Source organism: Equus quagga, chromosome 10 (genome assembly GCF_021613505.1).
Source record: "Equus quagga isolate Etosha38 chromosome 10, UCLA_HA_Equagga_1.0, whole genome shotgun sequence".
NCBI lineage: Eukaryota > Metazoa > Chordata > Mammalia > Perissodactyla > Equidae > Equus > Equus quagga.
In genome coordinates, this window is record NC_060276.1 from 16,090,491 (window position 1) to 16,115,731 (window position 25,241).

Genomic DNA, 25,241 nt, shown 5'->3' on the forward strand with positions numbered 1-25,241 from the left:
CCGGTACCTATGAATGTGACCATATTTGGAAATAGAGTCTTTGCAGATGTAATCAAGTTAAGATGCAGTCATACCAGATTATGGTGGGCCCCAAATCCAATGATTGGTGTCTTTATAAGAAGGCCATGGGAAAACACAGGGACACAGGGAGAACCCCGTGTGATGACAGAGATAGAGATGAGTCATACATCTACAAGGCAAGGATTTCCGGAGCCACCAGAAGCTAGGAGAGAGACGTGAGGAGATTCTCCCTGAGAGCCTCCAGAGGGAACCAACTCTGCGGACACCTTAATCTTGGACTTCTAGCCTCCAGAACTGTGTGATAACCCAGTTCTATTGCTTTAGGCTACTGAGTTTGTGGTGCTTTGTTATGGCAGCCTAAGGAAACTAATACATGTTCTGCACAATGGAAAACTGACATGACAATTCCTTGGCACGTGTAGGATGACAAAATACAGCCTTACCATAATTTTTAAAAGTCAACCACAAAATATCATGTAAGAGTTAGAACTGCTTTAGTCTGAAAATCAATAAATGGAAAATCATTGAAGAAATGGATCTTCCCAATACACAAGCTGGAAAAGCAACAGAATGGAAAACTACAAAATCCTTAATTATGAGCATATCATAGTGAGTTTTGACATCCTAGGGTACAACTAAAACAAGAAAAACTAATTGAATAGAGTGAAAGAAATTGTCTGAGTTGAGAAAAGTATACCGAGATAGTCAAGATTACCAAGATTTATTGATAAAAGTTCATTATACAACTGAGTAATAGTCTCACACCCATTGTTCACTTTCTCTGTCCTTAGTCTTTGTCCTTGAACATTCTGCAAAACTTTTTTTTTTTGCTAAAGAGTCAAAAGTGCATGATGACCTTTTTGTCTGGCAATGATCTACAATTTCAGCAAGGAACATCACTGCAATCACACCTCATTCCATGAGGGCCCCCTTATATGTTCACAATTGGTCCACTAAAGGTCTGGCAAGTAAAAAAGCTGAGTAACAAAGGTAATATTGATTGTTTACTTGTCCTTAGCCAGTCTGTAGCATCCTGTCCCAGCTTCGGGAGACCATCATGATCCCAATCATCTCATAAATACTCAGTTTCATTTATTGATAGGTGAACAGAGTCTCCTCCCACATATATGTCCATTCTAATCAATTCTACAGGGGACATTGTCCAAAAGTTCTTGGTGTCACAGTCTTTTTCCCATGTGGGGCATTCTGATTATTTCCCATGACATGGAAAAACGTTTTATAAATATTGTAGGCAACCATTCCTATTTCATTAGGTGAGGAAATTTAAACCAATTCTCAACTTCACTTCATGAGGATACATTTTTATTTTTCAAATTGCTAATATGACCCCCAATTACTTAAAGCACTTACTATAGATTTAAAATCCTTAACACGTGATTTTTCTTATTGAAAAAAACCCCTTAAGACTTTTGAATAAAAAATTGGGGTTTAAACAGTTATAGCCCTTAGGGAACAACTAGAAGCACATGATTCTTGCAGAAAAACCCAAGCATATTAAGCCTCTATTTAATCAAATCAGTAGTCGTGATGACGAATAAAAGGTAATTCATAGAAATGTAGACCACAACTTATCGACATTGTCTTTTTTCCACACTTAATTAGAATACAAAATTACTCAGGGATAATCAGGTTAAGCACAAATTGAGTGAATTTTCCTGCTACTCAATTAGCTTTTATTCATCTTGCTTCCCCTACCTGTCCCTTCCCAACAAATTAAACATTCAAGGATTCATGTGCAAAATAGGCAATGCTTGGATCAGTATGGTATAACTAGCTTAGTTTTAAAAACAGCTTTTGATAGCTAATTTTTCCCTATCAAGTAGAAACTAGTAATTACTGAAAATATTATTAAAAACTAGCATGGGCATTCAGCACATAATAAAAAGTCATTTTACCTGTTGATTAATGGAACAATTATATTTGATCAGAACTTATAATTATCTATTTATTCCCATAAATAAATAGAGCTCAATTATTTTTTTAAAAGTCAAGTTGTTTCTATACATTAGCAGCTTGAAGATGAATGACTGTGTCTTCAACATAGCTCTTATTTGGAAAATACCTTTGAAAATATTACTATATTGCTTTTAAGGGCATACGCAAGAATTAAACATGCAAGTTTTGTAGATAAACAGAATTTTAGGAAATTAAGGAAAAAAGATAAATAGGAAATAATCTAAATTATACCATACAATTCTGTTGTTGCTCCAACGTGTCTGTGTGTGTGTATGTGTGTGGTGTATGAAAGAGAGACAGAGAGCATGTGTGTTCCGCCATTGGTGAGAAAGTCTTGGGATGGGTGAATCACTTAGTTGAAAGTACATCAACTAGAATAAATGGAGAACCAGAATCAGAAGGCGACACAGGAGAGTTTGTGACAGTGCTGATTTTAGCTAGTGAATTACAAGAAGATCCTGCATTGCCGTTGTTCCCATCAAGAGCATCCGAAGATAGACTAGGAGAGGAACATGTAACCCACTGATAACAGAATTAAAGAGATCTCTGTGAACTCTGCTTCGTCTACAAATGAACACAAAATATGTGAAGCAAAGAACTGGCACTCGTTACAAGAGCAGTTTCACCAGAACAGTAAAACAAAACCAACAGTAGCAATAAATAGAAATCCACTCACTGTATTTCCCATTTTGATTATTAAAACATGCTTTCTTGGCACTCTTTTTCAATAATACGCTCAGCCTAACACAGCACACAAAAAGCCAAGGTAGAAAAGATGGGAAGAAGATGACTTTTTTCCAAGTTTGCACTTGTACGCATTTCGCTATTACCTCTTAATCTAATGCCAAAACCCTACTTCTAAGAACGTATCCACCCTATATTAATGTCACACATAAATGTTAGTGAGAAGAACTAAGGTTAATAGTATTCATTTGGGAGATTAATTTTATAACTTCTAAAAATATTTAATAATGTACCCTACTTCTGAATATATACAATACCCAAAGTAGACTTAAAAAACAAGTGAAAATGGTCAATAAATGTTTAAAACCTCATGCTAATACTCACCAGGCATTCATATCAGACACCTGGTTAGTATCAGAAGGAAGCACGTCGGTTGGGCCTTGGAAAAATCTCTTTGGCTGATCTTCAAATGCCATTTCAGCTATGAGAAAAAAGCAGACCAAGGTAGATATGTTTTATGTAACACATTTATTATGCTTTTAATTGCAAAACTAAGACTTGTTCATTGCAGTTAATTTATAAAATACAAAAAAATGCAAAGGAAAAATTTTTATACCACCATTATCCAACATAACTACTTTTCAGTAATTCCTGAATGTTTGTGTATATATATGATTGTTTTTAAACAAAATTGGATTTGTACTGTATATAATATCGATATGTAATCTACTTTTTGTTTTTAATGGTTATAATTCTCATATTATTAATCAAATTCTACAACATGATTTTCTATAGCTATGTAGTAAGGCTGCACCATAATTTAATCGCATTCCTTATTTTAAACCTTTTGGTTGTTTCTATCTTTATTTTGCCAAGCCTATACAATGAACTAAATAGATCAATTCTTTTATAACATACAAGGAACAAAAAATAAATATATTTTTACAGATTTAGAAGAAATATCTAATCTCAAAAAAATGCATTGCTATAATCTTCACCTTGAAGTAAATGTTAAAATCTGCACAATGTTACACATTCATGTGATAATTATATCTGGATGTGAGAAACACCCATAACTTGGGTGTTCAAGCCCATAACTTCTGGAGTGGAATATATTTGAATAATAAAACACTAAGGCCACCTACTCATTAAAAAATATCCCTAGAAGCAGAGATTCCACAGACCTTCCTTAGGAGTATAACCAGGGTTCATAAAGCTCCAAAGAGGTCTGGGTATCCTATGCCATGCCAGACCACACTTACACAGTTATGGAAAAGCTACTCATCTCTCCTTTTTGGTCTAAATTTAAAAGAAGACAAATCAAAACAAATTCATCATAGAAGAAGATTGGAATTTTCTTTGCAAACCATTATTACTTGTAAAACGGTATTTACGTTACCCAGTTCCTGCAGATTTCTCAGAATTCCCACTTGAGGCCTTATCTGCTCTTGCTTACTCCGAATGGAAGTAACTGCTGCTTACCACCATAAAATATGCCTTCATATGCTCGGAGACGCTAATGTTTATCTCACACTCTCCTCTGCTTTACAGAGTCCTCATTCTTTCTTGTTTCTCCCCCCCAGGACCCCCTTTTGGTTTTTCATACCATCGTTCCCTACACTTCACTTGTATTAGTGAGCTCCAAATAGGCCACAGTTTGCTGTTTCAAATAAATATTCATATTCTAAAATATATAAATAAAATTTAATTTCTGTTTAATCTGTTACTGCATCTGAAAGGCCAGATGAATTTTGACTAAATTTGTATAGGCTATGTTTGGGAGGGTTTGACTTAAAATATAGACTATATGGTATATATAGAAACCGCTTCGCAGTTCCTAGGGACACCTCAAAGAAATGAGGCCGTCATCGTCCAGAGCAGCTGCAAACTAGGAGCAAGAGACTTGTGTGAGACATGCCATGTCCACCAAGACGCTTGGCAGAAACCAAGTCTATTATGTTAAAATTGAAATATAAAAGCAATTTTTTAAATCATAAATTCTAAGAAAATTCCAGGCACTTTCAATGTCATAAAACACTTCATGTATAAATGCCTTAAAAGGAGAATTATTTTAATTTAGTAAAACACTAGCTTCAATTTAAGCACATTTTATTTTAAATACGCAAATGACCCAAATTTCTAACAGCTCTTAAACTGTTAATATATTTGAATGTCTTTTCAACAGCAACCAAACTTCACAGCACAGGCAAAAGAGCCCTAAGCTAGGTCATCGATCCATTGTCATAAAACAAGGTGCTTAGTTTGGAAAAGAGTATTTTCCAGAATTGATCTAACCTTAGTCTTAGAATATAGGAAGTACATGTTGAATTAGGTATGCTGTTAGGAATATTACCATTAATCAACCCAAAATACATGGAACATTGGAATACATTTCAATTTCTTTCCCTAGAGTTTTGCTCTCCTCCTTTTCCTTCGCCTCCCCTCCTCCCTCCTTTTCTTCTTCTCTTTCCCATCTTAATGGATTTTTCACAAATACACATTATTAAAGTTGAATATCCTTTCCTATTTATCCTTTTTTCCTCCCTATTAGAGTTAAACTTTGTACTAAGCCTATAATTCAGTAGTGGTATTAACAAAAAAGGAAGAAGAAGATAGCTTAGTGAGGCAGCATTGAGAAATGGGATCCAGGACTGTGGGAGTTTAAGAAAAGCACTTTTGTTCTTTCCACTGCCCTTTTATTACTGAGTAGGTGGGTCATTTTCCATATACTTAACCGAAAGTAACCCTCATAAAGAAATGAAACATCAAAGAACATACATCTTAGCATACATCTTTAGTGTTGTAAGTGGATCTAGTTTGTTTCAACTTCTTCATACGATATCAGCGTGTCCGTGCGGCAGGGGGGCAGGGAGGGCAGGGGCTGAGATTCAGTAGAATATTTGATGACTGACTCTGTGCATTTGTTCATTCCCCACCTTGTTTCAGAAAGTATTTAAGGCAGCTAGCTTGGTGAATTATACTGATACAATGAAAATCATAATAGTTGACTAAACCGAAATTAAATTTCTCAATTCACATTTATGTAGCACATTATAACTTTCAGAATGTCTTTACACATAGTTTCATTTGAGTAAAACAAAAGGCCTCAATAACTTACCAAATACATTTTAAATAAATAAATCCTTTAAAAATGAATTTTATATAACATTTGATTTTATATGATATTTTATAAAAATAATTCAAAGTGATATTTATTTCTGCTGGTAGATAAAAATACCTTTTCTTTTTAATGGTCCAAGAATACTTGGTGTAATAGTGTTGGTGGGGCTTTGACTTCTTCTTCTAAAATGAAATTATGACAATCATTACAAGAAAATATTTGAACAAAATGAGCTACGACTATTTCATTATAACATATCTAAGGACATACACTTTAAAAGAGGACTCTGTGTAGTATCCCACAGCACATTATTTTATTGCTTTTCTCTAAATATGAGTAAAAAAGGAAGCCCCGAGGACAGCAGACTGTCTTGTAATTTATAAGGATTCAGGATTTTCCCAAGTTGTGGGGGAAAAGCTAGAGGGACCTGCAGTTCTCACTGTGACTTGCCTCGAATCAAAATGAGAATCATGGGTGAACGAGTGGGGGCAGTTGTTTAAAGCTTCAAGAGTTAGCTCTGATCCTCACCAACAAGCTCAGTCAGAGGAAGACCATATTCAAAGAAGGTTAATGAGTTACTGATTCTTCATATGTTCACGTTCTCAAATGTTCTCGGTCACTTTATTCTTTTCGATATACAAAATGACGAACCAAAACAATGACATTTAATTTAGCTAAAAAGACATTGCTTCTTTGGTTGTCACAGAACCTGGAACTATAATTTCTTTTCAGTTTCTACTATTCTTATTTTCTAAGCAATTTGGGATTTTCATACAATATAAACTTACATTGCAAATTCTTCCATAGGATTAGCAACAGGAGCCAGAGGTGAACCGGTGCAACTCATACAAGTTTGCGATGACGTAGAAGAACACAGCTAAAACCAAATTGGAACAGAGGTTTTAAAACGACCACTTTTCTCTGAAAGCAGATCAGTGGTTTCCGAGGGTGCGTGGGGTTTGGGGGAAAGGAGATGGAGTGCAACAGATCATGAGGAAATTTAGAGTGTGGGAACTGTTCCATATCTTGATTGTGGATACAGTTACAGGATTGTACACAATTATCAAAATTAATCAAATCATATACTTAAAAGTTGGTGACTTCTGTTATATGTAAATAATAGTTTAAGAAATGAAAAGGACGGCAAAACTGTCATTTAGAATCAGATGTCCTATAGGAAAATATATCCCCCAAGAGATCTGGGTGGACAAACCTTAATGTTTCATAAATATTTCAAGGGACACAGACTTTTAGGCACTCGTTTCTTACCTGCTCAATCCCCATAGGGGGAGAAGCTGCTGGGGATAAATCAAAGCACTTTGGAGAAGCTGGCTTCTCTAGGTTGCTGTCACTCTGTGTAAGCAGAAAACAGTGTACAATTATAGCACCAACTGCTTACCTATCAAATATTTAGGGAGATAGCTGTTACATGGGGAAGGGCATCCTTACTGAGTTAGCCGTTGTCCACGCTGCGGAGCTCTCATCATCCTGAAACAAGCAGAGAACCAAATATTCACTTCAATGAGCAAAGGCACCCTTTGCCCTTTGGGAAGGAGAGCTACATGGCAGTTGAGGGGCTTCCCTAGTCTCCAAAAAGACCTAGAATGTGAGCACTCAATATCGAGCAATCCTGACTATATACATAGAGCCTAAATTGAAATTTTGCTCTTTGGGTTTAACCTGTGCTTGATTATTGAAAACTATAACACTATGTCCAGGAAAGAATAAAAAAGGATTTGGTTAGAACTAAGATACAAATGGAACAGCAAAAATAACTACAGCTATGAAAAATGTTTACAGATTTTATGTAGACAAAATGAGTACTGCATAATTCAGGATTTTAAAATGCGCTCTTTTCCTTTCCAGGTAAAGTTATGTTACATGCTCCCTTCCTCCTCCTAACGCACTCGCATATTCACTCACTCGGTCATTCACTCACGCCAACACCTAAAGCAATTAGAATCGGGTCAGTCAAGGGAATCCAAAGCATCTACAAATTGTATTAGCGTCAAAACATGAAAAGTGACAGGATCCAGCGGTTATCTACTCAGTCTCCAGGACCTACTCCTAAATCAGGGGTAGATGGCCATCTAAGGCACTCAGGGCCCAAAGGAAAATAAGATGTCACTGCTTCTGCTGATGACCCATTTCCTTATGTAATAATTCCCAAATCTGAAAATTGACATCTAACCAGAATCTCTTCTACTCAAATTTCAGCTCAATTCTTATTCTGTCATTATCTGAGACATCCATGGAAAAGAACCCTAAACATCATTCAACTACCACAACTAAGTAATCATAATGTGTACAGAGACATTAAAAGATGTTAGCAAGGGCTGTAACTAAGTTCCAAATATGTTTAAATTAAAGGTTGTATGTTAAAATGCTAGTGGGAGTATATGTGTTACAGGCATAAAAATGTAGTATTTTCCCAGTAAATCTACTGTCATTGGTTTAAAACTCTAATACATAGTTAATAAATTATGTAGAAGGGAGTGAAATCATTTATTATTTTGTCATCTAAGCGATTTAACTAGTACAACTGAACTTTCGTAAGGCCGACTAGGACAGAGAGGAAGCTGGTACACAATGATGGTTTGGTATCAGACAACTATTTACTTTGAACCCCACTTTCAAACAATGCTAGTTATTTTGATGGGTAAATCATAAACTTTCCTAAGAGCAATCAGAAATTATTTATGCAGCACTTGTAATTTTAGTTTCAAATGAGAGCTTAGATTTCTAGAAATTACAGCAAAACTAGGTAGCACCAACACTGAAAATCAGTAACAATCTCAAGTTTTCTACAAAATTGAGTGTTAATACCATACCAGGTTCGAATTTTCTTTCCAAGGTTGACCTATCTGTATTGCGGTTTGTACCTCCCTATAAAAGAAAAGACATCAGTACTGCAGTTGCCTGTCTAAAGGAAAAGATGTGACCGAATATACAAATGATAGAATAGAAACTCAAAGTACAGTACTCACCATGTACGCATTGCTTCTCTATTTATTAAATCCATGCCTTCCTCCTGAAAGGTGAGAACATGAGAATGAACTGAATACAAGTTCCTATGGTTTTAAAAAGTGATTTCATTTGGCTGCACCTTTAGTAGTATTCCCCGAGCTATAGAAGGGCTAGAGTATAAACGAATTTCTAACAAGTGTCTGGTTCTCTTCATTTCATTGTTGCACCTACCATACCAAAGATTTATTACTTACACATTACAGTACATCCGATATGCAGGAACTGATTAGATGAAAAACTTTGTACATTTCTTCATTCAAAAGAGAAAACATCAAACATTCAATATTATACTATTTCTCCTACCATTAATACTATGATATTAATAAATAGTACTCACAGTTCAACACAAACTAAATGTCTATCAGTGTGGGTTTGCTTAAGTAAATAATGGTACTAGGGCCGGCCCTGTGGCTGAGTGGTTAAGTTCATACGCTCCACTTCAGTGGCCCAGGGTTCGCTGGTTCAGATCCTGGGCTTGGATCTATGCACTGCTCATCAAGCCACGCTGTGGTGGCATCCCACATAGAGGAGCTAGAATGGCTTGCAACTAGAATACACAACTATGTACTGAGGCTTTGGGGAGAAAAAAAAATGTTAAAAAAATAATAATGGTACAAGCATGATTTAAATCCAGTCATTGACATTGAAAAACATGTATTACACATAGTAAGTAGGAAAAAAGATAGGCACTATTTATGTAAAATTGTAAGCAAGAGGTATTCAGAAGGATGTTCACCAAAAAGTTAACAGTACTTATCAATGAGTAGTGAGATTTGGGGTAATTTGTTCTTTCCTTGTACTTTACCATATTGTTTGACCTTTTTATAATATTCAAGTATCATTTTTCACATGAATAGTTATTTTTAAAAATAACCCACATATGGAAAGACATTCTATGTTCATGGATTGGAAGACTTAACATTGTTAAGATGGCAATACTACCCTAAGTGATCAACAGGTGCAAATGTAACCCATAACAAAATCCCAATGGCATTTTTTGCAGAAATGGAAAAACCCATCCTAAAATTCACACGGAATCTTAAGGGGCTCCAAATAGCCAAAACAATCTTGCAAAAGAAGAATAAACTTGGAGGACTCACACTTACTGATTTCAAAACTTACTACAAAGCTACAGTAATCAAAACAGTGTGGTACTGGAATAAGGACAGACATATAGACCAATGGAATAGAAGAGAAAGCCCAGAAACAAACCCTTGCTTACATGGTCCAATGATTTTCAACAAGGGTGCTAAGACCATTCAATGAGGAAAGGATGGTCTTTTTAACAAATGGTGCTGGGAAACCTGAACCTCCACACACTAAAGAATGAAGTTGAACCCTTCCTTACTCCACCTATAAAAATTAACTCTAAATGGATCAGACCTAAACATAAGACCTAAAACCGTAAAACTCTTGGAAGAAAACACAGAGCAGGGCTGGCCTGGTGGCAGAGTGGTTAAGTTCATGTTCTCTGCTTTGGCGGCCCAGGGTTCACAGGTTTTGATCCTAGGCATGGTCCTAAACACTGTTCGTCAAGCCATGCTGTGGCGGCATCCCATACACAAAGTAGAGGAAGACTGGCTCAGGTGTTAGCTCAGGGACCATCTTCCTCAAGCAAAAGGAGGAAGATTGGCAAAAGATGTTAGCTCAGGGCCTATCTTCCTCACAATGAAAAAAAAGGAAATAGAAAACATAGGGCAAAAACTTCATGACATTGGATTTGGCAATGATTTCTTCAATATAATACCAAAAGTACAGGTAACAAAAGAAAAATAGATAAATTGGACTTCATAAAAAGGTAAAACTTTTGTTCAGCAAAAGAGACTATCAAGAGAGTGAAAAGACAATCATAGAATTGGAGATGTTTGCAAATCATATATCTGATAAGGAATTAATATACAGAATATGTTAAAAAAAACCTACAACTCAACAACAACAACAAAACAATTCAATTAAAATATGGGCAAAGGACTTGAATAGTGTTTCTCCAAAGAAGATATACAAATGGTCAGTAGGCACATAAAAAAGATGCTCAACATCATTTGTCATTAGAGAAATGCGAATCAAAACCACAGTGAGCTACCACTTCACATTCATTAGGATAGCTATTGTTTAAAAATATGGAAAATAACAAGTGTTGGTGAGAATGTGGAGAAAGTGGAACCGTCATACATTGCTGGTGGGAATGCAAAATGGTGCAGACTCTGTGGAAAATAACTTGGTGGTTCCTCAAAAAGTTAAACATATGATCCAGCAATCCCACTCCTAGGTATATCCCAAAGAACTGAAAGCAGGGACTGAAATAGATACTTGTACACCAATGTTCATAGCAGCAGTATTCACAATAACCAAAAGGTGAAAACAACCTAAGCGTCCATCACCAAGTGAATGGATAAAAAAAATGTGGTATATCCATTCAACAGACTATTTTGTTGTTGTTAGTACTGTCAAGTGGATTCTGACTCCTAGCAACCCTGTGTACAGCAGAGTGGAACCCTGCCGGTCTTTCTGCGCCATCCTCTCACCTTCCAGTGCTATATCAGACAATGCTCTGCTGCAATTCATACGGTTTTCATGGCCAATTTTTTCGGAAGTGGGTGGCCAGTTCCTTCTTCCAAGTCTGTCTTAGTCTGGAAGCTCTGCTGAAACCTGTCCACCATGGGTGACCCTGCTAGTATTTGAAATACCAGTGGCATAGCTTTCAGCATCACAGCAACATGCAGCCACCACAGCATGACAAGCAACAGATGGATGGTATGGTCCTCTGACTGGAAAATGAACTCGGGCGGGGTAGTGAGAATGCCGAATCGTAACTACTAGACCACCAGGGCTGGCCAATAAGAATGAAGGTCTGACACATGCTAAAATATGGGTGAATCTTGAAAAAACTATGCTAAGTGAAACAAGCCAAACATGAAAAAACAAATATTGTATGATTCCACTTATAAGAGGTACCTGGAATAGTCAAATTCATAGAGACAGAAAGTAGAATACAGGTTACAGGAAATGGGGGGGGGTGAAATGGTGAGTTATTGCTGAACAGGTAGAGTTTCTGTTTCACATGATGAAGTAGTTCTGGAAATGCAAAGTGATGATGGTTGCCCAACATTCTAAATGTATTTAATGGTACTGAATTGTACTCTTAAAAATGGTTAAGGGGCCGGCCCGGTGGCGCAGCAGTTAAGTTCACATGTTCCACATCTTGGCAGCCCGGGGTTCTCTGTTTCGGATCCTAGGTGCAGACATGGCACCGCTTGGCAAAAAGCCATGCTGTGGTAGGCATCCCACATATAAAGTAGAGGAAGATGGGCAGGAAGATGGGCACAGATGTTAGCTCAGGGCCAGGCTTCCTCAGCAAAAAGAGGAGGACTGGCAGTAGTTAGCTCAGGGCTAATCGTCCTCAAAAAAAAAAAAAAGGTTAAAAAAACCTCCACAGTCCAAATTCATCCTGGCATTCTTATTTTTATTTCTTTATTTATTTTTGGTGAGGAAGACTGTCACTGAGCTAACATCCTTGCCAATCTTCCTCTATTTTGTATGTGGGACGCCATCACAGCATGGCTGATGAGTGGTGTAGGTCTGCGCCCGCGAGCCAAACCTGCGAACCCTGGGCCACCAAAGCAGAGTGTGGAAACTCAACCACTACGCCACCAGGCCAGCTCCCATTCTGGCATTCTTAAAAGCATATTTCACACATACTAAAGCATCTAGGATAGTGCTGGGCAAATACAGTGCTAAAAATTATTGGGAACATAAAATAAGCAGATGAGCGTTCCCTAAATGGGCCTAGAATCATATTTGAGAGACAAGCTTTATTTATATTGTCAGTACTCTCCAAAGTAAGCATGATCATAGCCCAGGAGGTGTACAAGATGATCTAGAGAAGCAAAAAGAAAAAAAATAGAAATTCAATTTTTATATTTTTTAAAATTTAAGATAGTAAGTAATGAAGGCTCGCTGATATTAGACATCCAGATTGATGCAGGTGCCCTCACTCAGCCCACAGAGTCTAAAGATCTCATGAAAGAAGAGCATTTTTTTTTTGCCTTTAGCTAATGAGAACTAATTGCAGTTCATCTGTGCCAAGTTAGGTGGACGTATACATATATTACCCAGTTTTAACTAAACCAAGTTCCACAAAATGCACAAGCACCTTAACAAGATTCCTACAAGAAACCTTGGACAGAAGATTAATAATGAGAGTCTAAGTAAATAACAGGGAAATGGCAAAGGTGTAACTTATGCTACTCTTAGCACAGCTCATCATCTGCCACGTTATTGTGAAAACACAATGCTGAGCTAATCTGTTCTATCAAGGAGCTGGCTAAAATAATGTTAAATCCTTAAGACTATTGGAAATATGAATTCATATTCACTCTCAATAATCTACTATAAAATTAAATTAAAATTTTTCTGAGATCATTTCATCTTTATCTCATCCTTTTTATACTTCTATTTTGTATATATCCTATGATTCACATTATATACAAGCACAGTAGTATAGATGTCCATAAGGTAAATACAGTATACATATATTGGAAGCATGTGCTCAAACATTTTTTACTGATGCAGTGTGTGATCAAAAGTTTAAAGATTATTGTCTACAGTATAAACAAATGTTATGAGTAGTCTGTAATGGAAGAGTGGTGCGAGTTGTGTGAGTCAAAATTTGACCTAGGCCTTGAAAGATGTTTAAAATCCGGACAAGCAGAGAGTGGAGGGAGGGTATTCCAAGCAGAAGGAACCACATGAACAAAAGTTTAGAGGAGAGAAAGAATATTCAGGTTGGAGGGTAATGAGACGAGCTCGGCTGAAACCAAGTTTGTGCTACAAAGCAATGAGAGAGAAAACTGGAGAGGTAAGACAGGGCCAGCTTTATAGGATCTGAAATAATTGAAGAGTTTTAACTTCAAGAGTTTGGGCAGAATAGCATAGTTGTTAGGACCACAGGCTTTGCAGCCACACAGAACTGAGTCGAATCCCAGCTCTGTACCTCACTACCTGTGAGACTTTAGGCAAACAACTTAACCTGAGCCTCAGTTTCTCCAGCCATATGAAGATGCTGATAATAATGAGGACAATGAGGTGTGGTACATTCTTATCATAGTGCCTGGCATATGAAGATGCTGATAATAATGAGGACAATGAGGTGTGGTACATTCTTATCATAGTGCCTGGCAACTTATGTAAGTAGGTGTTCAATACAACCTAGCTATTCTTCTTCTCATTTAATAGGTAATGGAAAGCCATTGTAACTGTTTGCACAGGAGAGAAAAAGGTGAAAACGATGTTTTAGAAAAGCTATCTTGGTACTGGTTGTGGAAGTTGGATTAAACTGGCAGAGACAGGAAATCTATTAGAATACTGTTACAGTAATCTGGACCCAAGGGACAGAAGGAAGTAGTAATGGGAACAGAGAGGATGCTGTAAAGTAAGAATTAATAGGATTAGATGTCTAATTGGATAGAGTGGAAAAATAAGGAAGAACTGAAGATGAACCTAGAGCTTTGAGCCTTAAAACTGTGACTGACTATTTTGATGCCATTATGACAAAGGAGGGAAATTGGGAAAGGTAGTTTAAGAAGTTAATCAGTCTTTTAAAATAATGGAGTAACAGTAAATCTTTTCAGTAAAATGTAATTGCTAGTATAGTTCTTCCATTTAATCTTTATGTAGATGTTTTCCTGTAGTGAGAAGCTCAAAATATTTTGTAATTCATTCAATCAACAAGGAAAGAGCAAGTTTTCCCAGAACTAGGGCAGAATTTTACTTATTGTTCCTCCCATCGTAAGTTGGAACATTAGCCAACATCAGCTATTTTGAGGGTCGTTAGTAAAGGCGGGTTGGTTCTTTTATCAATTATATCTTGCCTATTTCCAAAATGAATATAAGATGGCTTATAATGAAATAAGATTGTTAAAATAAGGATAAAAGTTCAAGAGCCACGTAAGTGGCAAGGGCACGGAGTACTGTATCCTAGAAACCCACGTTAAGGAGAGATGCTGCACTTGAGCACTAAACTTACCTTTCAACTTTTTAGTACTGAGGGTAAAAATGGAAATGGTAAGTTACTCGCTTTTGCTCTCTAAAGAAGAGTATGCTGGAAAGATTTTAGTCGCCCAGTGCCAACACAGTGCTCAATAAACGCTTGTTGAAAGAATGAAACAATTTGTAACGTAAGAGAAAATTAAATTTCTTTTAAAACAAGCTGGGCTATTTCCTTAAAGAACGCCTCTTCCTAAAAGAGACTAGGTACTTAGTAGGTTCCAAAGAAAACTCAAAAAGATATCACAGAAATCTAATGTCATTGCTTTACTAGACTAGAAAATGGTGGCAAAGTCTGTAAGAAAGACTAACTGGGAAACCTAGCCAGCAGAAGAAAAGCTCACAGACACACCTTCCATAACAGATGATATCTATAGTTGTTCCTACCATAATCATGCCTGGTTCTCCAGTTGCTAAAATCTGTTTTAAAGGGCTTCATCTCATAAATCTCCCTTATACTTGTGTCTAACCCAATTTAACTTATCCAATTCAGGTAAGACAAAAACAAAACTGTAATATGTGTTGCTAAAGTTGCTTGCGAAAATATAAATACAAGGGATATACATTTGTGAAGATATAAATACAAGGGATGTACATTTCTGAAGATATAGATACAAGGGATGCTGGAAATGCATAAGTAGATAATTTTTAAAATTGATTTTACTTAAGACACTACAGACAAAGTCAGGTTCTTTCTGCATGCCAATGATTTTATATCCTATTTAACAAGTCAGGAAATAAAGTTATAGAACAAAATACTGGGAGCAAACCACTATAGACTGAATTGTGTCCCACCAAAATTCATATGTCAAAGTCCCAAGCCTGGAGTGCCTCAGTTGTGATTTTATTTGGAGATAGCGTCTTTGCAGATGTAGTCAGGTTAGGATGAGGTCATTAGGATGGGCCCTAACCCAATATGACTGATGTTCTTATACAAAGGAGAAATTTGGAGACAGACATGTATACAGGGAGAAGAGCATATGAACATGAGTCTGTCCATCTACAAGCCAAGGAGAGATGCCTGGAATAGATCCTTCTCTCACAGCCCTTGGAAGGAACCAACCTTGCCAACAACTTGATTTCAGACTTCTGGTCTCCAGAACTGAGAAAATAAATTTGCTCTTTAAGCCACCCAGTTTGTGGTACTTTTTTATGGCAACCCTAGAAAACTAATACACAAACTATTTCTGCAGGGCGGTTATTTATGTTTAGGGCTTTGGGAGATAGCGAACTAAAGGCCAAGTGCTTTTAAACCTCTTGAAATACAAACTCAATTGTTATTAGGAAAGAAAAATTACATTACAAGAATAATTCCTGAATATTTGCAAATTGCTATGTGTTTAGAAAATTAACTTCCACAGTAATCATTTCACAATATATGCATATATCAAATCATTACATTGTACACCTTAAACTTACACAACGTTATATGCCAATTATATCTCACTAAAGCCAAGAAAAAAGAAAATGAACTTCCAGCTTGATGTTCTCAACCTCTCTAATTCCTAAAAAACACATAATAACCACAGTCAAGAAGAAATGATCCATTAACTACTTTAACAGGAAGGGGCAACTGAAACCATATACTTATTTAAATTTTGACCCAGAAACTAATATTGACTTGGGGCTGTGTGCTTATTTACAAATAAAGGCAAATTTAATCAAGTCAATTTATAGGAAATATGGGAATAAAAGAACATATTAAACAACACCACATGGAAGCAAAATCAGAATGTGGGGCATTCTACAGGACAAATGGCCTAGCTTCCTCAATAAATAAGTTGCATGGAACAAAAACAAAAGGGGAAAGTTGTTTTAAATAAAAGAGAACTAAGAGATATACCAATCAAACATGATTGGAACATGTTTGAATCAGTAAAAAAGGCATTTTTGAGAATCAGGAAAAATTGAACACGGACTAGTTATCAGATGACATTAAGGGATAAATTTTGTTAAATGTAATGATGGCATTGTGATTATGTAAAAAAAAAAAGTCCTTCTTAGAGATTCATATCAAGTGTTTACAGGTAAAAAGATATCAGGTATTTACTTTAAAGCACCCTTCTCCCCCCAAAATAGAAGGAAGTAGATGAAAAATGATGTACAAAATGTAAATAATAGTTAAAGCTGGATATTGAATACATGTAGGTTCTATTTTGTGTTTTTAAATTTCCATTTAATTTTTTTTTATTTTAACTTATATACTAGACATTGTGCACATATTAATTCCTTTCATCCTCACAATAATCCCATGAGGTAGCTACTATTTCCCCCGTTTTACCAAAAAATGAAATAAATGCCTTTATAAATATTATTAGCATGAAAGTTCAGAATGTAATGAGGTGAGAACCAGACATTTCTGTTTTGTACGTAAAAGGTTAAGTTCAACAGCTAAAAAGAAGCCATGGATGAAGAATGCAGGTAAAGAAATATGAAACTTAAGGTAGCTATTGGACCATTAAACTATTGATAACGTCTTAATTTTCCATTCAATCACTACCCAGATTGAAAGTTAATGTTATTTCTGTTTTCCCACTTCATTCATTTTCCACTTGTGTTTCATTTGAAATGCTTATAATATATATTCTCTCAATATGCAAATAAGTTGGTTTACAATTATATTACAAACCAGTTAAAGTAGTCTTGATTTCAAGCTTCATAATAGAATAGCAACATGTAATCAATTTTCAAACATTTGGTCTAATTTAGAGGAAGCAACAAAACAAATTGCACAGATAAACCGGAGATCATTTTACTGGTTTTAGGTTCTTTCATTAAGAATTTCTAAAATGGCTACATAGTCACAAAGACAAACAGTAAAAGAATGTTTTATTTACTAAAAAGCAAAAGAATCTTTTTACCTTACTTTCTCACTAGTGGATGATAAGCTGGACCTTAGGGAAGCCATGGTGAGGGAGGGAGAGAGGGAAAGGAAGCAGGAGCTGGACAGCTAGAAACGAGAGTTACAAGATGCTATGGCTTTTGTGCCACTGAAACAGGGAAAGGATGGCTGGAAAAGAATCCAGTAATTTGGGGCTAAATCTTGGCTCTGACACTAATTCTGGACATTGGATAAATTACTAAATTTCGCCCATCTTTAGTTTCTGATTGTATAAGGTTGTTATGAGAGTAAATGAGACACAGATGTAAAGTGCCTATCACAGTGCTAAGTGAAGAATAAGTGCTTCCTAACAGTTAAGCCCCCCTTGAACAAAAGTCTGCTTGTAGTTGGGTCAAAACAAAATCCCACCAACAGTGGTGGAGTGGTGATTTGATCTTTTGAGTTCTGTGGCTAATCCTTGGATAAATAAAAGGTTTAATTCTGTATTAGGCTTTTGCTATTAAACACACACACACACACACACACACCCCTGCACAAAACATAAGCCAGAGTGGTACAAGTGTTCCTGAACTCAGATCACTAAGAAGTGAAGACAAAAAGATAGCATAAAGATCATTTTATCTGTCAAATAAATTCATCTGAGGGTTTAAGAAAACCATGATAACTATGGTTATTATGAGCCTGAAAATTATCATTATTTTTGCCGAGGAAGATCCACCCTGAGCTAGCATCCACTGCCAATCTTCTTCCTCTTTTTGCTTGAAGAAGATTGTCCCTGAGCTAACATCTGTGCCAAGTTTCCTCTATTTTGAATGTGGGATGCCACCACAGCATGGCCACCGCCAAGTGGTGTAGGTCCATGCCCAGAAACTGAACCCGGGCTGCCAAAGATGAGCATGCTGAATTTAACCACTAGGCAATGGGGCCAGCCCCTGAAAATTAATTTTTGTGTATAGCCTTCATCGTCTTCTTTAAGATCTTTGGAAGAAACTAGATTCAAGGTAAAAGAACTTGCCATATTTCAGGAAATTATCAATTTATTAAGATAGTTAATAACCTAAATAAATGTAGGACTCCTCAGTTGTTTTTCTTTTATTTTTTAGAGAAACTATTCCTGGAATTAAAAACTTAATCACATGTGGCTTCACTTAGAATTATTGAACTATAAGTTGTCTTTTTTATTGAGGTAACATTGGTTTATAACATTATATACATTTCAGGTGTACTTCATTATAATTTGACTTCTGTATATACTACCTTGTGTTCACCACTAAAAGTCTAGTTTCCATCTGTCACTGTACAAATCGCCCCCCTTACCCCTTTTGTCCTCTCCCCACCTCCTTCCCCTCTGGTAACCACCAATCTGTTCTCCGTATGTATGTGTTTGTTTGTTGTTGTGTTGTTTCTTTATCTTCCACATATGAGTGAAATAATACGGTATTTGTCTTTCTCTGTCTGACTTATTTCACTTAGCATAATACCCTCAAGGGATCGGGAGAAGATATTTGCAAATCATACATCTGATAAGGAGTTAATATCCAAAACATATAAAGAACTCATACAACTCAACAACAAAAAACCAAACAACCCAATTGAAAAATGAGCAGAAGGTCTCAACAGACATTTCTCCAAAGAAGACATACAGATGGCCAATAGGCACATGAAAAGATTCTCAACATCACTAATCATCAGGGAAATGTAAATCAAAACCACAATGAGATATCACCACACCCATGAGGATGGCAATTACTAATAAGACAAGAAATTACAAATGTTGCAGAGGATGTGGAGAAAAGAGAACACTGCTAGTGGGAATGCAAACTGGTACAGCCACTATGGAAAATAGTATGGAGATTCCTCAAAAAATTAAGAATAGAACTACCATATGATTCAGCAATTCCACTTCTGGGTATTTACCCAAAGAACATGAAAACACTAGTAATTCAAAAAGATATATACATGCCTATGTTCACTGCAGCATTATTCACAGTAGCCAAGACATGCAAACAATCTAAGTGCCCATTGAAGGATGAATAGATAAAGAAGATGTGGTATACGCATAGGTATTTTTTAAAAGAAAAATAAACTTTACATTTTTTAATACACAGCTATCAGTTTTGAAAGTCTTCTTATCTGTTTGATTTGATGAAGGTGACTAATGCAAGTGTGAATAGGAGAAGGCAGCAAAAACTGAAATTTAAAATATAAGTCAAGCTTGCTTTAATGTTTCTGATTAATTATTTCTAAACAGTAAGTCAATGTTGAATTACCTAAAATATTTATTGAGTGCCTAATGCATGTTAGCAACAGTATTAGTTAAGTTTAAAATTTTTAAAAAATCAAAATTCCAATTGAATCTTGACTGAAAATTAATCAAAAGTCTCTCTCTCTATATATATATATATGTGTGTGTATCAAAACAGAACAAAATAACTGTTAACATAAGAAACATAGGGCAGAACATCAATAGAACACTTTGCTTATCTCCACCTTTCCTCTCCTAAGGCACCAGATGTTAAAATCACCTCATTCTTCCTGCCAGTTTCAGCCCATCATCAAAGCTTAGTGATAGGCATTGCCCAGAAAAGGCTGAAACAGTCATTAAGTCAGCAGAAACAAAATGACTCCATCAAACACCTTGGAATCTAGCTGGGGAAACCAAACTTTCATAAGATGGAATGACTTAAGGCAATCACTTTCAAGTAGTTCAGTACATCTGACTCTCGCTCAGATACTTGTTGTCTAGGCCCTTTCTCTTTTCAGGGATACTTTAGGAAATAGAAAAGGAGTTTGGTCTTTTCTCAAAGCTTATGAGGACTCATACAAGAGGGAAATGAAAGAATGGAGGGATTTAAGCCTAAGTGCGGAAATGAGGCTTGAAAATTACCTCTAGAATTCATTCATCCATTCCATCAGTATCCTGGTTAGTTCTTGAAATGCCAGATAACGAATTTACTAAATCTTACTTTCACATTATACCTTAAGAGTACATTGAGTTTTCTGTTCAAAAATATTTAACGAGTACCTACTATAAGCCTCAGCGCTGTGTCAGGCCCTGAGGATCCAAAGATAAGTAAGGCATTTTCCTGTCCTTGAGAAATTTGAAGTCTAGGTAGGAAAAACTAGGCCACAGGTAAGTGCCAGAACAAGTTATGATTTGTGGGCATTCAGAGGACAGAGAATCTAACTCTGTCTGGGGTCTCGGAGAAGGCTTCACAGAGGCTTCAACAGAGGAGGGAGGAATCATTAGACGGAGACGAGGAAGGACGGTATTTTACGGAGCGGGAAGAGACGTTCAGGCAGAGAGGCATACGTGGGGAACAGGGATGTTAAGGGTGGCTGAAACTTGTACATGATAGGGAATGGCAGGAAGTAACTTTTGGGAAATTTGGCTGAAACCAGATTGTGGTTTATGGACTTTAGCCTTTGAGCCCAATAGGAAACCTAAAGCATAGGTCCCTCTGAGTTCTTAAACCTCAAAGATATTGTACACAAGAAGATCACACCTGTTTTAGAAAGGCAGCCCTAGCAGTATATGCGGAACAAATTGAGGGTGGAGGGAAGATGGACTAAAAGCAGGATCTCAGGCCAGGTCAAAGATGAGGGTGTAAATGAAAAATGGGGGCATGAAGAGAAGGAGGCAGATTGGAGAGATGATCAGAAAGCGTAAAAAGAGTTAAAGACTGGCCTGAGGTTTCTAGCTGAAACCTATAAGCGGACGGTGGCCAAGAAAGGCAGTAAGAGGAGCGAGTTGGTGGATGGGGAGAAGATGAGTCCTCAAAAACACGTGTTGGACAAATAAATGTTTTCATGAAGCAGATAGTCTGAATTTTTATTAGGTTTTAAAATGTATCATATGACTTTTTAAGGAGTATATTACCTCACTAGTTATATTTTGCTTAAGAAAGGGTTAAAATCAGTTTGTTTTTTCTAATTTGTTAGAAGGTGGAGGAAACAGCCAAGGGTGTAAAAATAACAGCAGAAAATTCATATGTGGATAACTGAAAATTCACTACATATAAATTATGCCTGAAATTAGTGACAATTACTTCATCATCATAATTCACTATCAGAAAGATAGGGCTCTTAAGTATTTCAATATTTAGTGAGCCCTTATTATGGTTAAACCACAGTTATGACCCTCAGAGACCTTACACCAGACATGAAAGCAAATATCATACAAGAGACAAGGAAATGAGTCCTAAATGGAGGCAAATTGAGGTGGGAATAAAAAGCAAAGGTTAAGTGAATGGGCGTAGGGGGTGGGAGTGGGGGACAGGTAAGAAAGGCATAAGGCGGCATTTGAGTTGGGCCTTATAGGATGAGTTTGACAGCACAAGCAACAAAAAAGAGAAAGTGCTTGGCATGTTTTAGGAAAGGTTATTAGTCGTGTGTGAGTGGAAGGCCAGGTGTCTACAGAGAGACAGAAGTCTCAGAGGCCAAGAGGGTGAAGATGCTTGAAAACCTTGAAGGCAATACTCAAAAAGTTTGAACCGTGGAAAAATTACCTTCTTTGGTATACAAAGAAGAGATTATACCTAATAGCACCGTCTATTTAACTTTGGAATAGACATTCTCAGATATTTATCAGCCCTGAGCCTGGTTAGTTTCCATCCAGAGGATGGGCATAAAGGAGGTGTCAGATGGCTATGGACTACAGACTGACCAGAAACTCAGACTGCATGGTACTTACTAATCATGTCCCAGGGTTGATATTTCAAGAACATTTTTAATTCAAATCAATAATGCCACTAGCTGACCCTCCTCACAAAAGTCAGGAAACTTTTCTGGATAAAACTTACATAAAAGGAATAAATTGGATATATGATTTGTTGCTATATGGAATAGTGTTCTGAACAATGTAACAGAGTTTCTCCTTCAAGCATCTATTCATAGTAAATGTGATATTGGTGATAATGCATGTAATATGCTTAGCACAGTGCCTGGCACATAGTATGTGCTCAATAAATGGCAAATGACTATTACCACCACTACCGCCATTATCACCACCATCATCAAACACATCTAGAATTCAATGTTTAGTGATCTATAAACAACAACTTGGATTATCTGTGGCAGATTTATAAAACTAAGCTATCTTTTCCCTGCTACCCAGAGTTCTTTATTCTTTTTCCCCGCTGATCTTTTAATTAGTTAATTTTTAAAATAGACTATTTTTTAGAGCAGTTTTCGGTTCACAGCAAAATTGAGTGGAAGGTACAGAGATTTCCCCTTCCTTCAGGTACATATAACTTCCCCCACTATCAAAAGCCCCACAAGAGTGGTAAATTGTTACCATAGATGAACCTACGTTGACACAGCATTATCATCCAAAGTTCACAGTTTACTTCAGAGTTCACTCTTGGTGGTGTACATTCTATGGATTTGGACAAATGTATGACGTGTATCCACCATTATAGTATCATAAAGAATAGTTTTGGGGCCCAAGTAGAGGTGTAATGGTTAAGTTTGCACGCTCTGCTTCGGCGGCCCAGGGTTCACAGGTTTGGATGCCAGGTACGGACCTAGCACCACTCGTCAAGCCATGCTGAGGCAGGTCCCACATAAAAATAGAGAAAGCTGGGCACAGATGTTAGCTCAGTGACAATCTTCCTCACCAAAAAAAAAAAAGAGAAAGAATTTCAGTGCCCTAAAAGATCCTCTGTGCTCCACCTATTCATCATGATCTTTTATTTTTCAACAGAAATTGACTCACCTTTTTTCTCATTATAAAGCAATACATGCTCAGTATAAAACATAATTAATAGGAAAAAACAGCATCACCCACCATCATGACCATAGTAAATATCTGTTTTATTTTTTCAGACATGGGTCCTACTTCACATAGTATTTTGCAGTTTGGGTGTTATTGGTTTTTTTAAATAACTTAACACATTCTAGTTCTGCATCTGAGGATGCTCACAGCTCTTGGCTGTTATTCTCATAGATAACTCAGCATATCTATACTGAAGGCAAGTATATACCTACATAAGTCTTAAAATAATAATGAAGTGATACTTTGAACAAAATCAAAGCATATGCATAATGCTGATACAGTAAGCTAAAGCACTAAGCCTTGAAATTCTCATCATCAAATAAGTTAAAATGACTTCAGTTCTGCCAAACACAGTCCATTATATAAAATGATTTATTTTAAATATGCATTATATTAAACTTAACCTTATGCAAATTAAGAGCCTAGAATTCCTAAGGAAAATTATGCATTTAAAGAAATGCCAGGTACATGGTTGCTCTGTATATGTACTATTACTAACAAAAACATCTAGGGGGCCAGCCTGGTGGCATAGTGGTTAAGTTCCCACACTCTGCTTCAGTGGCCCAGGGTTCACTTCTTTGGATCCCAGGAGTAGACCTAGCACCACTCATCAAGCCATGCTGTGGTAGCATCCCACATACAAAAATAGAGGAAGATAGGCACAGATGTTAGCTCAGGGTCAATCTTCCTCATCAAAAAAAAAAAAATCTAATACTTATTGAGCATTTAGTATGTGCCAGTGCCACGCTGAGTGCTTTATACTGATTAATCACCACAACAAACCTATGAAGCAGATACTATTACATTCCCATTTTACAGAGGAGGAAATTAAGGCATAGAAAGGGTACTCTGCCCACAAATAACCAAGCTCGTATGTACGGTGCCATTTAAAGGTCCTCACCTCTCAGTCATTCTTTAACCCAATCCAATCTGCGTTCTTCTCGCCCTACCCCCCTCTCCACTGAGCTTGCTTTCAAATATAAGAAATTCATGAATAATCTCCATTTTGGTAACTGAATGTACACCTTCAGGTCTTTATCATGTCTGACTACTTAACAGCCAATGACAATATTTTTCCTTGGTTTTCATGGTACTACTCTCTTCTGAGTCTCCTCTCGCCTCTCTGACCATTCATCTTTGTTTTCTTTGGTGGAGTCTCTTGCGACTGATGTTTAAGTGCTGGTGAACTTTAAAGCTTTTTCCTGTAGCCTCTTCTCTTCTTCTTTTATACTCCCTCCATAGGTCATATCATCCATTCCCCTAGCTTTAAATTATGATCTACTGATGCTTCTTATGTGTGTCTCTAGCCCAAATCTCTATCCTGAGCTTCAAACTAGTATATCTAACATCTCCAGTCAGAGATCCCAGAGAACCTCAAACTTAACACGTCCAAAACTAAACTCGTCTTCTCTTCTAAATCTACTCTTCTTCCAACATTCCTTTCTTCTTCTGTGGTAGCACCATCCCATCAGTTGCCCAAGCCAGAGACCTAGTAGTCACCTTTGCCTCCACCCTTTCCCATTCTCCATCAAATCTATCAATTGATTCCACTTTTCAAATATCTCATGAATCTGGCACTTTCCTCTGCCCACTGCCATCATATTAATCCAAGTTACTATTAGCTCTTTGCCAGGGTTACCGCAGTTGCCTCCTATCTGATCTTCTCACATCTACTTTTGCCCTCTTCCAATCCACCTTCCAGTCTGCAGGCAGGGTAATCTTTTAAAAATGCCAACCTGATTACGTCA

General features: G+C 36.8%; 1 protein-coding gene across 6 annotated transcripts in view; it reads right to left on the bottom strand.

The window, feature by feature from the left end:
• LOC124245679 (P2R1A-PPP2R2A-interacting phosphatase regulator 1-like) overlaps window positions 1–25,241 on the bottom strand; it is a 77,630-nt gene that overhangs the window by 41,039 nt on the left and 11,350 nt on the right. For 5 of the 6 annotated variants that reach the window (XM_046673285.1, XM_046673284.1, XM_046673289.1 and 2 more), the window contains exons 4-10: window positions 8,791–8,834; window positions 8,635–8,689; window positions 7,253–7,291; window positions 7,073–7,156; window positions 6,592–6,680; window positions 5,921–5,985; window positions 3,067–3,163 (exon numbers count right to left, since the gene is read on the bottom strand). In XM_046673285.1, the coding sequence (XP_046529241.1) occupies window positions 3,067–3,163; window positions 5,921–5,985; window positions 6,592–6,680; window positions 7,073–7,156; window positions 7,253–7,291; window positions 8,635–8,689; window positions 8,791–8,834 (473 nt within the window). Of the gene's footprint in view, window positions 1–2,260; window positions 2,370–3,066; window positions 3,164–5,920; window positions 5,986–6,591; window positions 6,681–7,072; window positions 7,157–7,252; window positions 7,292–8,634; window positions 8,690–8,790; window positions 8,835–25,241 lie in introns of those variants that run through there. The other variant, XM_046673286.1, reaches the window with a different exon arrangement.